This window comes from Manis pentadactyla, chromosome 11 (assembly GCF_030020395.1).
Source record: "Manis pentadactyla isolate mManPen7 chromosome 11, mManPen7.hap1, whole genome shotgun sequence".
Taxonomy (NCBI): Eukaryota; Metazoa; Chordata; class Mammalia; order Pholidota; family Manidae; genus Manis; species Manis pentadactyla.
Window position 1 is genome coordinate 105,044,917 of NC_080029.1, and position 18,336 is coordinate 105,063,252.

Consider the following 18,336-nt stretch of genomic DNA (forward strand, 5'->3'; position numbering starts at 1 on the left):
TGAAAGCACCATGAAATGTAGGTTTGTGCTCCCAGCGCAGATCTCCGGAGCTAGGTATTAAGCAGTCCCAAGCCTTCCACTCCCTCCCTGCTCTGTTTCTCTTCCTCCCGCCCGTGAGCTGGGGTGGGGGAGGGGCTCGGGTCCCGGGAGCCACAGCTCTGGTACGTTACCCCGTTAGGTGAGGTCTGCTCTTTTCTCCAGGTGTGTGCAGTCTGATGTCTCTTCTTTCCTGTTGCTCTCTCAGGATTAGTTGTGCCAATTAAATTTTCTAATTGTATACAGTTTTAGGAGGAAGCCTCTGTCTCTGCTCTCATGCTGCCATCTTTAATCTCAGTTCTTTACTTTGTAATTAAAAGAATTTTCCCATAAAAATATTTTTTACATCATCATTTGATATACACTTCTCTATGTGTACATATAATGTGAAACTACTTATCCTTATATATAATGTTTTCTGATATTTTATGGGAAATGATGGCTAACAGTTTAAAAAACTCCAAAATTTGGATTGCAAATAAGATTAGCATGGCTTCTATCCAGTAAATTAAAAGATTGAAATTATGGTAGCAGCAGCTAATCCCTAGTCTCTGTTGAAGCAGGTGAGAGACTGATTTCACAAGCATCAAAATAAATCTGTTGATTTTCTTTTACTAAAATTTCCTGAAGTGTAAAGAGGTGATGACACTCTGCTTACGTAAATCAGGTGGCTTTTCTTTTCAAATCAAGGTATCATTGACATACAATCTTATGAAGATTTCACATGAGCAACATTGTGGTTTCAACATTTACCCATATTATCAAGTTCCCCCCTCCCCATTGCAGTCACTGTCCATCAGCGTATTAAGATACTATAGAGTCACTACTTCTTGTCTTCTCCATGCTATACTGCCTTCCCCCGTGACCTACCTGTATTGTGAATGCTAATTATAATGCCCCTTATTCCCCTTCTCCCTCCCTCCCCACCCACCCTCCCCAAGCCCTTCCCTTGGGTAACTGCTAGTCCCTTCTTGGAGTCTATGAGTCTGCTGCTGTTTTGTTCCTTCAGTTTTGCTTCTTTGTTATACTCCACAAATGAGGGAAATCATTTGGCCCTTGTCTTCCTCCACCTGGCTTATTTCACTGAGCATAATACCCTCTAGCTCCATCCACGTTGTTGCAAATGGTAGGATTTGTTTTCTTTTTATGACTGAATAATATTCCATTGGGTGTATGTACCACCTCTTCTTTATACATTCATCTACCAATAGACAGGGTTTTTTTTTAATGCTACTTTTTGAACAGGTAGGTGGCATTTACCACATGAAACATAATACTTGACTATTAGTGGGAATTGCTGAAGGGATGATTCTGTAAAGAGACAATCTATTTCAACTTGGAACAACTATAGTTCACCTAAATGATTACAGTGAGGCAGTGTATATTATAATAGGTCTTCTACATTCAGGGTTACTCTACCAAACACTATGGTAGGGAAACCAGAATTTAGTTTCCTAATGGTAAGGTATATATATCCTTTGGTCTGTTGGAAGCAAAGTTTATGACACAAATCATTTCAATCATATTTTCCTTTAATGGAAAATTTCAACGGAAATAATCAGAATACTGTGTTTTAGTTCATTTTTCAGGGAAATGCAAAGTAATGTCACTCTGCTAAACCTGAGCAAAACAGATAACCATTAAATGTCTTTTTGTTGCTGTATATGTGTATATGGAAAAGGGAAAGGAGATGGAAAATGCAACAAATGTATGGAAATGGCAAATGTTATTTAACATCAGGGTGATTAAAGAGACACTTAAAATTTGTATTGACTTTGGTAACATTTTCATGTCACATGAGAATGATTCTTTAGATTGTAATTTTAAGATATTTTGATGATTTTTTTCTTCCCAGAGCTATTTCTAGTTCTTTAAGAGGTTGTATTTAATACTATTTATCAAAGTATATCTTTGTGTCTAATAGGGAAATAACCTATGTCTGACTAGTTTAGTAGGGGGCATCTGATGGAAAATAATTTTATGTCCTCTGCTATGGTTTGGAGTTCTCAGGGGATATAATGGAATTAATTTCTTTCTCTTTTCCATAGCAACAATAGGTACTATTGTGGCAGGTTTTTCAGAAGTATTAATCATGTGTTGGGGATGATCTAGACTGTGATGAGGGGTAGCAAACTTTTTCTATAAAGAACCGGGTAGTAAATATTTTAGGCTTTGTGAGCTATAAGGTCTTTGTTGCAGCTACTCAGCTTTGTTTATTTGGTGCCATAACAGCTGTAGACAGTGCACAAATGAGTGGGTGTGCGTGGACTCAGCCTGTGGGCCATAGTTTGAAGACCCCCATAAACACTAGTTTTAAACTACAAATGTATTTTGACAACATGAGCATAAAAATGAATCGCATTTTAGATCTATTTATACACTTAAAAAATATGTAGTGCAAATTGAAGAGCTTATATGCCAGGTACTATGCCAAGTACTAGGTACAGAGCTGTGAGCAAGGCAGACATGATTCCTACCCTAATTAAGTTCACAGTGTAATGGAGAAAACAGACACTGACCAAGTCATTTGTTTAATGCATCAGACAAAGGTTAACACTTGAGTAGGCTAACAATAGAAAGCCCTTTGGTGAGTCATTTTGTGAAACAGACAAGCTCTTTGTATGGCCAGTTATCACTCCTTATGTTTCCATTAGTTAGAAGTTGTGCTAATTTTCCTACAAAAATAGTGACATTATAGTATATCTTCTCAAAAATGAATTATTTAGCCTAAGCACTTATAGAAAGGCTAGTTGATGTTTGTATATTTTCCTTTTAAAATATAATTGCTGTTGAATTATTTTGTTTCTTGGCTTAGTTTCATCTGTTAATGCATAATGTTTATTTTTGGCCTGTAGAGGTCTAATATCTGAAGGGACAGTTCATCTACATTCAGAAACTAAGGTATGAAATCAAACTTTCATATGACTATATTTACATTCTGTAGAATTTAGTTTATTTTCACGTGACTATATTTACATTCTGTAGAATTTAGTTTATTTTTTAGACTTTTTCTAGACAAAACAGAGGATTATGATTCTATAGAAATAGCATACTCAGAAGAGATGTCTTCATGAAATGTTGCTCATAAAATAAATTGAATCTTTTTTTGTCTGATAATTTCACTGAACAGTTTGGAGATACATTGGAAAAAATTCCAAGTGAAATGAGTCTATAACCTAAGGACTTTTAGTTTTGTCTCTGAAGCCCAAATTTACTAGAAAAAAACTGAAAAAGAGAATTCGAATAAAAAGGTGATTTGAAAGTTTAATTCATTCATTTAAATATTTACAGTAAGAGGTAACTTTTCGGTGCTGGGCGTACTGGTATCTACAAGTTCCTCACCCAGGGGATTTAGGCCAAGGGAACAGCATATATGAAGGCCTTTCTGGGGAATAATCAGTGAGGAGAACTAAATTCTGAGAGTCACAACACCCAGTTTAATGTTCTACTAGAGAGCTGAATATCCTTGAATTTGGGGACTCATTTTCCTTATCTTTGAATCTCTTGGTCCTGGAGATAGCTAGGTCTTTTCCAGCTATATAGTTCTGGTATCTTTTTTTTTTATATTGAAGTATTGATATACAATCTTATATTAGTTTCAAATGTACAATGCAGTGGTTCAACAGTTACCCATATTATTAAATCCTCATCCCCTCTACTATGGTTACAATCTATCAACACAGAAAGATGTTACACAATCATCGACTATAGTCTTCATGCTGTACTACCATCCTCATGACCAGCTTATATTGTGATGGTGAATTATTGTGCCCCTTTATCCCCCTCACCCTTTTCCCCCAACTCCAACCCCTCCCCCTTGGTAACCCCTAGTCACTTCTCAATGTCTGTGAGTCTGCTGCTGTTTTGTTCATTCTGTTTTGCTTTGTTTTTATATTCTACAAGTAAGTGAAATCATATAGTATTTGTCTTTCTCTGGTTGGCTTATTTCACTTAGCATAATACCCTCTAGATCCATCCATGTTGTTACAAATGGCAGTATTTATTTTCTTTTTATGGCTGAATAATATTCTATTGTGTATATATACCACCTCTTCTTTATCCATTCATCTATTGATGGACACTTAGATTGCTTCCATATCTTGGCTATTGTAAATAATCTGGTGATAAACACAGGAGTGCATGTATCTTTATTAATCAGGGATTTTGTTTTCTTTGAGTAAATTCCTAAAAGGGGAATTACTAGATTGAATGGTATTTCTGTTTTTAGTTTTAGAGGAACCTCCATACTGCTTTCCAAGGTGGTTACACAATTTACATTCTCACCAACAGTGTAGGAGGGTTCCCATTTCTCTACATCCTCTCCAACATTTGTTATTTCTTGTCTTTTGGATAGTAGCCATTCAGACTGGTGTGAGGTAAATATCTTAATCATTGTGGTTTTGATTTGCATTTCCCAGATGATTAGTGTGGAACATCTTTTCATGTGCTTGTTGGTCATCTGTATGTCTTCTTTGGAGAAATGTCTGTTCAGTTCCTCTGCACATTTTTTAATTGGGTTACTTGTTTTTGGGTGTTGAGGCGTATGAAGAGGCTGTCATTTTGCCATTGTATATCCATAGTTCTTTTATTGTATATTAGTTGACCTATATTTGTGGGTTTATATCTGGTATCTCTATTCTGTTCCATTGATCTATAGGTCTGTTCTTGTGCCAGTTTCATACTGTTTTGATTACTGTAGCTTTGTAGTAGAACTTGAAGTCAGGGAGCATAATGCCCCTAGCTTTGTTCTTCTTTCTCAGGATTGCCTTGGCTATTCAGGATCTCTGTGGTTCCATATGAATTTTAGAACTATTTGTTCTGGTTTGTTGAAGAATGCTGTTGGTATTTTGATAGGGATTGCATTGAATCTGTAAACTGCTTTGGGCAGGATGGGCATTTTGATAATATTGATTCTTCCTATCCATGAACATGGGATAGATTCCATTTTTTGGTGTCTTTAATTTCTCTCATGAGTGTCATATAGTTTTCAGAGTATAGGTTTTTTACCTCACTGGTTAGGTTTATTCCTAGATATTTTATTCTTTTTGATGCAATTGTAAATGGAGTTGTTTTCCTGATTTCTCTTCCTACTAGTTTGTTGTTAGTATATAGGAATGTAACAGATTTCTGTATATTAATTTTGTATCCTGAAACTTTGCTGAATCTGGTTATTCTAACAGTTTTTTGGTGTAGTCTTTAGTGTTTTTTAGTATAATATCATGTCATATGCAAATAGTGACAGTTTAAGTTCTTCCTTACCAATTTAGATGCCTTTTATCTCTTTGTGGTATCTGATTGCCATGGCTAGGACCTCCAGTACTATGTTGAATAAAGTGGTAAGCATGGACAATAATGGGATTCTTTAAAATACACTTTGATTAATTCCATGAAATAGCTGTTCTTCTGTGTAGGAAACCAGCAATTCTGTGTATTACAAAATTGCTTTCCTTGGCAAATGATTAGAATCTAATCAATAGTTTAAATTCTTTTCATGTAGTCAAAGGCCAAAAACAATGATCCAGTAAACAAAGTTCAAACCAAACTATGCTCTGCAAGTAAAGGAAGGAAAGCACATTTAAGGTATAGTACAGTTTTAAAATGTTACTTTTCTTTTTTAGTTTTATGATCCACAGTTCCATCATTCTTATTTATTAAGCTCTTTCTGTTTCTGCAAATATTTTTATACCTATAATATATAAAATTACACTGTATATATCTTTTCCAATAATTTAAGACACCCTCTACTCAGAAATGTTTTACAGCTGTTACTGAATATTTTTGTGGTGTTCTCTTAAGCAAAATTGCCACATTTCTAATGTTTTTTACGTATTATTTTTAGTGTGATATTTTCTTAGAATTAAGACTATAACCTAGGTGTCTTTATCTTCCCAGTTCTCTCAAATAGACTAAACATTCTACTTTTTGAGCATTTAACAGAGCACCATACATTGTTGTGTGAGATAGAAAATGATTGGCCTTCTCTAAATAAGACTATAGTATAATTATAATTTACATTCTGTTGGTTTTGGTGAGAAAGAATTCAAGACTGTTCTTAGTATTTTAAGTCTAAAAAGGTAATACAAGAGGCTTTCTAGGGTAGGAGATCTTCTAGAAAAAGGTCACACCTACAGTGGATTGTACCAATCAGCTTCTTATTCACAGTAAGTCATTAAATTTATATGTCTATTACTTACCCAAACTGATAACTGCATTATAATTCTGGAAAAATCTTTGCTAATTTTTGTGTCTTTTAACTGGCTAAAGAACTTTTTGTTTTTTGAATAAAAGAGAAAAAATAGAGTGAAAAGATAACAAAAAGAAATCTAAAATAGACTGATAGGAGAAAAGAGAACATATAGTATGTGTGTAAGTACATACATACATGCATAACTGGAAAGGGCTATCTTATTTTCAGACTTTAAGTTTACTTTTTAAAGAAAGGTTGTTTTTCCAAATGGAATTCTGCTTATTTGTTGAAAGTAAGTTAGGCTTTAAAAGTAAGTAAAAAGTGAAAAATAAGGCTTTCAAATTCATAAATTTGATGGGTTAGACCTGGCACATTGCTCAGTACCTTCAGACATGACTTCTATTTCATGCTTCTTCCATTACCTCATTAAAAAAAATCAAATCCAACTTTTTCATTGACTTTGATCCTGGTTAACATGTGTTTTTTTAGGGTGGAAAGGAAATAGTGAGTTTAGAATAATAACTGTTCATTCTATAATTCTTTCTTAAGAGGTATTATTCTTCAGCTTTTGCAGACATATTGCTAGAAGTGATACCAAGTTGTATAGTTCTTCTACAGTGGCACATAAAAGTAAAAGCCAAAGACTGGATTTGACCTAGGAGGCCAAGTTCATTACTCTTAGTTTTGATGTTCACAGGTTCAGAGGTAAAGTCTAGACTAACTGGTTTCATAAAGGCTTCTCTAGCTCTGTGGTTGTATGATTCATAAAGATTGAAAGTCTACTAAGTTTCTTAAAATGTAGTTCTTGAAAGTATCAATTGTAGATTTCATCATAAATGTACAATTTATAATTTTGCTAATTTGGATAAAAGTCCTATCTCCTTTGCATATATACAGTGTACATATACCCATATATATATATATATTTTTTTTAGTATAAAATCAAAATACTCTGATGTACCAACTGCCAATGATGTTGCCATTCCAGAGGATTTCTCAGACTTTTCTCTTACAAAAACAATTAGCAAAATTGAAGGGCAACTGGAGGAAGAAGGCTTTTCTGATGATATAGATGATGATGATATTTTTTGTGGTGTTAGTAAAGACATTGGAACAGGTAAGCTTTCCTTTAATTTTTTCCTTCCAATTACTTAGAAAAAGATATTTGGGGACTATTTTTCTTGCATTTAAAAACTGTATTGTTATTTCTTACATTTATTTCAATATCTTCTATAAGATATAGTGGAAGATTATAGATGAAATAGAATTGTTTATGAGTCAATAATTGAAAATGGGTGATGGATAGGTAGGGTTTCATTGAACTGGTATCTTTAACTTTGTGTATTTTTTATATTTTCCATTATAAAAGGTAAAAACAAAAAAGACTATATGATATTGGTTACACTGACCACTTTTCAACTAAGGTTAAAGTGCCTTATATCTTATCATTAAAACACTAAAATGATTTTTTTTAATGACATTTCTTTGAATTCCTGTCATTTAATGTTACTGTATTTTACTTAGTGTGTGTTAAATCAGCACCTGCAAAAGGATGAATGAATTACTGATGTAGCATCAGGTGAAATAAGTGACTTTTCTAATGAATATAATTTTCTTTTTTATAAATTCATTCTCTGCATACCACTAGAAAGTCAATATGTTTAGGTCATCTAAAAAACAGCATTATCAGTAAAGCCTCTAAAATTGTTCAATTTATGAGGAACCACCTATGCTATTGTAAACAAAAATAAAATAATTGAGTGTATATAGAACATAGTTATTGTATTCTTTTGTGTTCTTATGTTTTTTGTTCTAATGTGTTCAGTTGTGACCAGTCAGGGCACTTACACAATCTCTGTAATAGCAGTTTCATTTGAAAATTTAGTTTGTATTAGAGAATCATAAAGTTTATCTTTAAAATTCTCTGATTCTGTAAAAAGCATAAAATTTATATGTGTAATGATTATTATGCTACCTGCTAGTTAGTCATAAATGAGGAGCAATTCATTTTATGAATTTATTACATTTACTGACCTTTCTAAGCTTTCTGGGAGTAGTTATCAGAAGAGAAGGTAAGTAAAGCAGGAAGTTGCCTTTTGTTTCTGTTAAGATGCCTTCAAGGACACAATGATCACATGTTGACTATTTCTCAGTACACAGTCACCCATGGCCCTGTTACAGTGTTCCTGCTCCCAGATATATGGAACCAGCACAGATAGACCACCTTAAACTGCTACTTTTTTCTTATTTCTGAATCACCTCTCTGCCACTTTACTTCCCTATCTCCCTTTTCAGAATCTTTGGCCTAAGTTCTCCCCTTTCGGGGAGTTTTCTCTTATTCCAGATGATTGCCTAAAATGGCTATGCTACCTGTGGGAAGAAAAGATTAAAAAGTAGTTTAGTAGCACAGACTTCTTGGTAAGACTGAAGTCAGAGTCAGATGGGGAGAGGAGTTTAGTGTTGTGGGCCTGCAGAGACCAGAGTACCCTGTTCCTTGATGATACTATTCAGGTTAGAGTTGGGGAAAGAGATGGTAAAAGTCATGCTCTTCCATTCTTTCTTTGTTCTTTCCCCCTAGAGACCAACTACCGCAAACTTCACACCTTTGAAGTTATCATTTCCCTTCTATCCCCTGCTAACCTGGAGTTACGTGAAAGGCTAGAAGGAGAGGTACAGCTAAGAGAGATCTTAGTGGGGTTAGAGCCACTATCATTCATGAGCTCCCGGTAACAGTGGGGGCACTTCGTAAGAAGAGCTTTGGAACAGGAAGTGTATGTGGGGATATTTTGTGTTCTGTGGGATTTATCCCAAAGATTTCTCAGAGGCAATTCAGAGTGTTTACTCAAGATAAGCTCCATGAGGGCAAAGCTTGTATTTTAATTCTCCTGTTATGCCTGGAACATAGTAGAGACTTAATGTATATTTTTTGAATGAATGATCAAATGAATAACAAGTGAGTTCTAAGTTCAGTTTTCATTTTATTTTTATAGGCCTATAAACTTCAAAGATTTACTGCTGATATTATAGAATAAAGAACTTTTGCTAGCAATGAAATACAAAAAGTAGATCTTAATGAGGGTTTGTGGGAGAAAGCTTTGGCAGAAAGGTATTTCTTTAATTCTGACACATATACTACATTTTAATTTCTGTGAAATTGGAGTGTTACCTGACACATATACTACATTTTAATTTCTGTGAAATTGGAGTGTTACCATCAATGGAATTTTATAACCACAGCGGTCGAGACTGAGTTTCACTAGAGAGGATTTGTGTTTGTTTCTGCCAAACATTTGGGGACATTACTGACCTGAAACCGCTTTAAATTCTGTTAGATGTATTTTGGACCACCTTGGTAAGTATGAATTCAATCTGAAAATTTGTGTGAATACTGGCTTGTGGTTCAGATTCTCAGGAGAGATTTTTGTGTTTTTCCCATTTTCTTTATTCAGTTCCAGTGTCAGGTTGTAAATAGTTACTTTGTGTTGGTGGATTTGTTTTTCATTCACCTTTATGTTGGGGTATTTAGTGTCCCAAACAGGGACCTCCTGTCAGACACCCTTTTTTGAGCACTTTTTTCCTCATAAACTAATTCTCTCTTAAAATGGAAGCATCTTAGATTCAGTGAAAGACAATAAATAATTCTTTAAATCCACAGAAGCACAGATCAGATTTCTAAAGGCCAAACTCCGTGTTATGCAGGAGGAATTGGATAATGTTGTATGTGAATGCAATAAAAAGGTAAGTTTTTTAAGACCTCCAAATAAATGTCTAATATTCAAAGACATTTTAGGAGGAATTCCAATTATTTTTAAAATAGCTTCATTAAGATATAATTCACAGTTAAATTTGAATTGAAAAATTGTATGTAAATATTGAACTTTATTCTGAGATGTTGAATTTTCACAGAGCTAAAGAATTTTAATACTTGTTAGCCATTAGAATTCTCTGTATTAGACTTACAAGTATAGTCTATTAAATGCAAACAAAACACCTGAGTTATATTTTTGAAGATGAAAATGGAATGTAATTTGTTTTTCTTCATGGGTATAAATACCAAAGGTCATATGAAGCTCCTTTTTGTTTTCTACTTTATGTTGATAATAGATCTTGTGCTTTTTTTCACATCTATAATTCCATAACAATAGAAGGATGAAATTCAGGATTTAAAGTCTCAAATAAAAAATTTTGAAGAAGATTGTGTGAGACAGCAGCGAACAATTAATTTGCAACAGTCTCAAGCAGAAAAATACAAAACTCTTTTTGAAGAAGCAAACAAAAAATGTGATGGATTATACCAACAGCTGTCTTCATTAGAAAAGGTAACAATTTTGCTCTTTTTTCTAACTTAATGCCAAAGATACACTAAAACATTAAAGTTACACATTTGTATAGACACAACTTCTGGTTCAGTTATTTTGTTAGTATTTACTAAATACTCCATCATATAGAGGAGAGTATTTTTTAATAGCTTTGTAGAGATATAATTTCATTTCACCCTTTAAAAGTGTACAGTTCAGTGGCTTTTAGGATATTCACAGAGTTTGTAACTTTCACCACTATCAATTTTAGAACATTTTCATCACCCCAGAAAGAAATCCTATACCGTTAGCCACCATACCTGTGTCCTCTTTCCCCAAACCTCTCCAGCCATAGGAAATTTCTAATGTATTTTCTTCACTGATAGATTTGCCTGATCTGGACATTTCATATACATAGAATCATACAACATGTGATATTTTGTGACTGACATCTTTTGCTTAACATAAAGTTTTCAAGGTTCATCCACACTGGTGCATGACAGTACTGCATTCCTCTGTATAGAGTAGTACTCTATTCTATGGATATAACACTTTTTATGTATCTGTTTTTCAATTGATGGACATTTGAGTTGTTTCCACTTTGGGGCTATTTTGAATAATGCTGCTGTGAACATTTCATATACAAGTTTTTGTGTGGACATAATGTTTTTATTTCTGTTGGTTATATGTCTAAGAGTAGAATCCCTGAATCACTTAGTAACCCTATGTTTAAACTTTTGAGGAAACTGCTGTTTTCCAAACAAACCATACCATTTTTACATTTCCACCATCAGTCTATAAGTGTTCCAATTTCTCCACATCCTCACCAATACATGTTAGATTATCTATCTTTTCACATATAGCCTTGCTAGTGGTATGATATGGTTTTTTCTTTATCATTTCGATTTGCATTTTTTGGAAACTAATGATGTTGAACATCTCTTCATATGCTTATTGGCCATTTGTTTATCTTCTTTGAGAAATGTCTGTTTAGGTCCTTTGCCCATTTTTAAAATTATTGAGTAGTAAGTGTTCTTTATATATTCTAGATAAAAGTCCCTTATCAGATGTACAGTCTGCAAATATTTCTCCCATTCACTCACTGTGTTGTCATTTCGCTTTATGGTATCCTTTGAAGCACAGAAGTTTTTAATTTTTTAATTTGGGGGAGGTGTGCTTGTGTTTTTGTGACATATATAAGGAGAAAATATATTTTAAATTACATCCCATTAAATTTTTGTTATATTAGTGCACCTTGTGATAGTAAAAATAAAACATACTGTACAGTTTTACTTTTTAAGACATAGTGATGATAAAAATTATACAATTTAGCATGTATTAAGGTTTACATAAGAAACTATGCCTTCTTCATTACCATATCATATTTTTCTTTACTGTGTTCATGTAAAAGAGCCTATTTTAAACATTTTGGTCTTGTATAATTAGTATTATCTCCTGGTAATAAATTTTTTAAATTTAGATTTATTGAATTAAAATTTACATACAGTAAATCACTCTTTTTTATAGTTGTATGAGTTCTGACAAATGTGTAGTTGTATAACCATCACCATAATTGACATGTAGCACATTTCCATGATCCCAAAAAATTCCCCATGTGAATTCAGTCAAGTCCAGTCCCTACTTCCAGTCTCAGGCAACAACTGATCTATTTTGTTTTTTATAGTTTAGCCTTTTTCAGAATGTCATATGAATAGAATCACTTAGTACCCTCAAGTCTTTTTTTGTTTTTTTTTTTACTTAGCATAAAGCCTGAGATTCATCCATGTTATAGTCTATTCCTTTCCATTGCTAGTAGTATAACAGTGAATGAAGGTTCCATGTTTTGTTTACCTATTCATCTGGAAATAAAAATTATAGGATCTAATGGTATAAACCTGCATTGTCCAGTACAATAGCCATGCATCATATGTGGCTAATCCAAATTGTGATGTGCTTTAAGTGTAAAATAAACATTAGATTTTGAAGACTTAATACAAAAAAGAATAAAGAATATTCTTTTTTAACATTTTTTATATTGTTGCATGTTGAAATGATAATATTTTGGATATATTGGGATAAGAGAAATGTAGTATTAAAACTAGTTTTACCTGTTTCTTCTTAAAAGTAGTAACAAGAAAATTAAAAATTATATATGTGGTTTGTGTTATATTTCTGTTGGTCTAAGAAATACAGACAAGTGGTCTAAGAAAAAAAAAGCTGTATCTGGGAAACAATTTTTAATTTGTCATGACCCCTTACCGTTTGTCATCATGCAACCAAGCTTCTGGTCATATCACTGCTATAGTCTTGCATAATCTTGAAACCTTGCCTACAGCTTTGTTCTTCTTGTTCTTGGTCCTCATACCCAATTCTGTGCATTCTTCCAGATATTCTCTTTTTTTTTTTCAGATATTTTCATTCATTATTTCTTTCAGTTCCCATTGCCACTACTTGGTTCGAGCTATTATTTTATTTCTGAATCCTCCTCACTGATTATTTTTTGTCCTTTCTGTTTTCCATATCTATTGTCCTGTATTCTGCCCATAGATTAATGTTCCTAAAGAACTACATTGATTATAATCTATCTCTATATAGGCAGAAATGAAACTAACATTTTTTGAGTGCTGTGTGCCAGGCAAAACACATTTTACAGAAAGAGAAACTGACTCTCAGAGGTTAAGCAAATTGCCCAAGGTTATACAGTAGCAGCAGAGCAGGATTCAAGCCATGTTTTTCTAACTCCAAAGTCTGTGTTGTTTCTATAAATCATGTAGACTCTTTCTCTAGTCCCCCCAAATTAAATGGACATAAACACACAACTATCCCCAAATCTGATTGCTATTTGGAGTAAAATATTTGAAACTTTGGTTCACAGTGAATGTGCTAAACAGTTATGATACACTGGCTATCAGAATATTTTTATGAAAACTTTCATTGGCTCTGAACTTCCCAGCTTGCATACTTATCTTACCTGTCAGCCAGAGAGGTGTAAAAACTCTCATGGGAGATGTGGTACATATACACAATGGAATACTATTCAGCCACAAGAAAGAAAGAAACAAATCCTACCATTTCTAAGAACATGGATGGAGCTAGAGGGTATTATACTCAGTGAAATAAGTCAGGCAGAGAAAGACAAATACCAAATGACTTTCCTCATGTGTGGAGTATAACAATGAAGCAAAACTGAAGGGGCAAAATAGCAGCAGACTCACAGACTCCAAGAAGGGACTAACTGTTACCAAAGGGAAGGGGTAGGGGAGGGCAGGTGGGGAGGGAGGGAGAAGGGGATTGAGGGGCATTGTAATTAGTTTAAATGGTGTGCGTGGGGGGTCATGGGGAAGACAGTGTAGCACAGAGAAAACAAGTAGTGACTCTGTGGCATCTTACTACACTGATGGACAGTGTCCTGCAATGGAGTATGGGGGGGACTTGATAGTATGGGTGAATGTAGCAACCACATTATTTTTCTTGTGAAACGTTCATAAGTATATATCAGTGAGATACGTTAATAATAAAAAAACCTCATGGGTTAAGTGGAATGCAAGATTGAATCTTTCTGTGCTAGTTCCATTTATTTTATATCTCTCTAGACACAAATCTCAGTGTGAACTTCACAGAAATGCAAGGGAGAGCTTGAGTTTAATGGAGCTGCTTCTATAAACCTGAAAAAACCAATTATTTAAAAAATTACTATGTACATTAACTATGTTAGCTGCTGATACTAACAGATGGAGTCATTACTAAAATATAAACACAAAAAATATATTTCAGCATTGGATTTTTTCTGTTAATTTCTGTTTAAAAATCAACTTTATTGAGGAATAACCTAAATACAATAAAATATACTTGTTTTAATTGTATAGTTCATTGAGTTTTGACAAATTAGCACATCCTTTTAACCATCACCACAATCAAGGTAAAGAAAATTTCTATCATCCCCCAAAATTGCCTTTGTGTCCCTTACTCATAAATCCCCAGCCTTTAACCATGGCCTCAGGCAACCATTGATCTGCATTTTTTCACTACGGTTAGTTTTCCTTGTTCTAAAATTCTGCATAAATGGAATCATAGTATGTACTTTTTTGTGTCTGGCTTTTTTTGTTCAGAATAGTGATTTGAGATTCATTAGTGTTGAATGTTCTGTAGTTCATTCCCTTGTATTGCTGAGTAGTATTTATGGATTTACCACATTTTGTTTATTTGCTTACCATTTGCTGGGCATTTGTGGTGTTTCCAGCTTTGGACTATTAGAAATAAAACCACTATGAATTTTCATGTACAAGTCTTTCGTGTAGATAAATATTTTTGTGTATGCACATTCAACATCATTCATGATGTATAAATACCTAGGAGTAGAATTTGGGGGTATTATAGAAAACGTATGTTTAACTTAAGAAACTGCCAAAGTGTTCCAAAGTGATTGTATTATTTTTCATTCCCACTAGCAGTATATGAAGGTTCCAGTTGCTCTCTATCCTCACCAACACTTGGTATTGTCAGGGTGTTTTTAGCCATTCTCAAGGGGCAGAAGTAGTATCTCATTATAGTTCAATTTGTGTTTCCTTTTTAACTATTGATCTTAAGTATCTTTTCTTATGCTTATTGGCCACTAATATATCTTCTTTTGTTAGTTCAAATCTTGTGGTCACTTAAAAAATACTGGGTTGTAGTAAGGGTTTTTTATGTTTCTTTGTATAATTCCTTTGCTAGAAGACTATTTATTGTGAATAGTTTCTCCCAATAGTACTTGGCTTTTTATTTTCTTAACAGTGTCTTTCAAAAGGCAGCAACTTAATTCCAGACTGTGTGTGTGTGTGTAGACTTTGTGCTTTTCTCATCCTATTCAAAAAATCTTTGCCCTCTTGAACGTCATTGGGATTTTCTCCTATGTTATAGAAGTCTTATGGTTTTAGCCTTTATGTATATATGTATCATATAGAAATCTGTGATCTATTTCAAGTTAATTTTGTGTATGGCATGAGGATAAGGGTCAAATTTTATTTTATTTTTCATACAGATAATCAACAGCATTTATTGAAAATTAAATTCTTTCTTCATTTAATTACCACTGCACCTGTGGAGAAAATGAATTGTCTATATTTGTGGGACTGTTTCTGGATTCTCTATTTTGTTACATTCATCTATATGTTCATTGATTTAAATGTTTGATATAATTCATCTGTAATAACTGTGTAGACCAGAGTTTTCTTCTGGGAAGGATTTTAATTACCAATTCACTTATTTTGTGGATTTAAGTCTATTTGGATTATTATTTTTTGACTCAGTGTTGGTAGTTTGTGTTTTTTGGGAAATTCTGCCATCTCATAAGTAGTAAAATTTATTTGCATAAATTTGTCTATAATATTCCTTTGCTGTACGTATAATGCCTGTAAGATCTATAGTAATGACCCCATTTCATTCTTGATATTAATAATTTGTCTCTTCTCCCTTTTGGTCTTAGTCTAGCTAGTTATCAATTTCATTGAACGTTTCAATCAGCATTTGGCTTTGTTGATTTTTTTCTGTTTATCAATTTTCTATTTATTTCTAACCTTATCTTTAGCTTTTCCTTCATTCTTATTTGAGTTTAATTTAGTCTTATTTTTCAGGATTCTTAAGGTAGAAGCTTAGATAATTAATTTTCTACTTTTTTCTTTTCTCACATAAGCATTTAAAGCTATAAATTTTCCTCTAAGTGCTACTTTACCTAAACCCCACAAATTTTGATGTTTTTATTTTCATTTCATTCAAAGTATTTTCTAATTTCTTTCCTGATTTTTCTTTACCATTGGCTTATTTAGAAGTGTATTGTTTAATGTCTACATAATTGGGTGTTTTTTCATGTCTTTCTGTTAATTGAGTTCTAATTTAATTCTGTGGTGTGAAAACCTACTCTATATGATTTCATCCTTTTAAAATTTGTTCCAACTGGTTTTGTGGTCCTGCATTTGGCCTTTCTTGGTAAATGCTTCATTTGTACTTGAATGGAATATGAAGTATGTTGCATTGAATGTACTGTTCTACAAATATTAGTTAGGCCAAATTTGTTGAACAAATAGTGTTGTTCAAGTGTTCTATGTCCTTACTGATTTTCTTTTTCTGTCAATTATTGAGAGAGGGTTACTGGTGCTGAATTCTGTCTGGAATTGTGGATTTATCTATTTCTCCTTTCAATTATATCAGTTTTGGCTTCATGTATTGTTAGTCTAGTTTTGGATACCTGCACCTTTTGGATTATAATAGTGTTTTGATTAGTGCACCTTTATAATGATAAAATACTGTTTTTGAAATCTCTGATGATATTCTGTTTTCCAAAGTCTACTTTATGTGATATTAGTATAGTAATTCTAGTCTTATTATATTTAATGTTTGCATGGCATATCTTTTTTCATCTTTTTTACTTTTAATCTGTTTTTATATTGAAAATAGGTTTGTTGCACATAACATATAATTGGGTTTTGCTTCTTTATCCACTCTAATAGACTCTATCTCTTTTTGGAATGTTCAGACCATTTATACTACTGAAACTTATGATGTTTGGATTTAAATCTGTCATCTTTCTGTTTGTTTTCTATTTTCCCCAACTGTTCTTTGTTACTTTTTTCATCTTTTTAATTGAATATTTCTTAGTATTCCATTTTTCCTTCACTATCAGCTGTATCTCTTTGTTGAATATTTTTGTCGTAGATTTAATGTGTACAGTACACATCAGTCTACCATCAAATCACATCATACTGTTCCTTATACTGTATATAAAACCCTCACAACAATATATTCCATTTTTTCTTTCCTTTCCTTTATGCTTTTGTTGCCATATATTTACTTTTATTTTTTATTTTTTTATTTTTTTTGTAGATAATTATTTTTTATTGAAGTATTACATTACATTAGTTTCAGGTGTACAACATAGTGATTCAACATTTATATACATCACAATTCTAGGTACCAGCTATCACCATACCAAGCTGTTACAATATCTTGACTATATTCATTACATCCCGGTTACTTATTATTTTACCATTGGAAGTGTGTACTTTTTTTTACCTTTTTCTCTCTAGCTGCCTTTAAAACTCTTTCTTTGTCCTTGATCTTTGCCATTTTAATTATTATGTGTCTTGGTGTTGTCCTTCTTGGATCCTTTCTGTTGGGGGTTCTGTGTATTTCCGTGGTCTGTTCGATTATTTCCTCCCCCAGTTTGGGGAAGTTTTCAGCAATTATTTCTTCTAAGATACTTTCCATCTCTTTTCCTCTCTCTTCTTCTTCTTCTGGAACCCCTATAATACGGATATTGTTCCTTTTGGATTGGTCACACAGTTCTCTTAACATTGTTTCATTCCTGGAGATCCTTTTATCTCTCTCTCTCTATCAGCTTCTATGCGTTCCTTTTCTCTGGTTTCAATTCCATCAATGGTCTCTTGCATCCTATCCATTCTGCTTATAAACCCTTCCAGAGTTTGTTTCATTTCTGTGATCTCCTTTCTGGCATCTGCGATCTCCTTTCTGGCATCTGTGATCTCCCTCCGGACTTCATCCCATTTCTCTTGCATATTTCTCTGCATCTCTGTCAGCATGTTTATGATTCTTATTTTGAATTCTTTGTCAGGAAGACTGGTTAGGTCTGTCTCCTTCTCTGGTGTTGTCTCTCTGATCTTTGTCTGCCTGTAGCTTTGCCTTTTCATGGTGATAGGAATAGTTTGCAGAGCTGGGAAGAGTGACGGCTGGAAGAACTTCCCTTGTTGGTTTGTGGCCCTCCTCTCCTGGGAGAACAGCGACCTCTAGTGGCTTGTGCTGGGCAGCTGCGTGCAGACAGGG

The 18,336-nt window shown here is 33.5% G+C and overlaps 1 protein-coding gene across 2 annotated transcripts in view; it reads left to right on the forward strand.

The window, feature by feature from the left end:
• The window catches only part of TEX9 (testis expressed 9), a 99,002-nt gene that overhangs the window by 15,213 nt on the left and 65,453 nt on the right, over window positions 1-18,336 (forward strand). For both annotated transcript variants that reach the window (XM_057488836.1, XM_036929719.1), the window contains exons 5-9: window positions 2,892-2,937; window positions 5,534-5,616; window positions 7,159-7,340; window positions 9,879-9,961; window positions 10,369-10,542. In XM_057488836.1, the coding sequence (XP_057344819.1) occupies window positions 2,892-2,937; window positions 5,534-5,616; window positions 7,159-7,340; window positions 9,879-9,961; window positions 10,369-10,542 (568 nt within the window). The remainder of the gene's footprint in view (window positions 1-2,891; window positions 2,938-5,533; window positions 5,617-7,158; window positions 7,341-9,878; window positions 9,962-10,368; window positions 10,543-18,336) is intronic.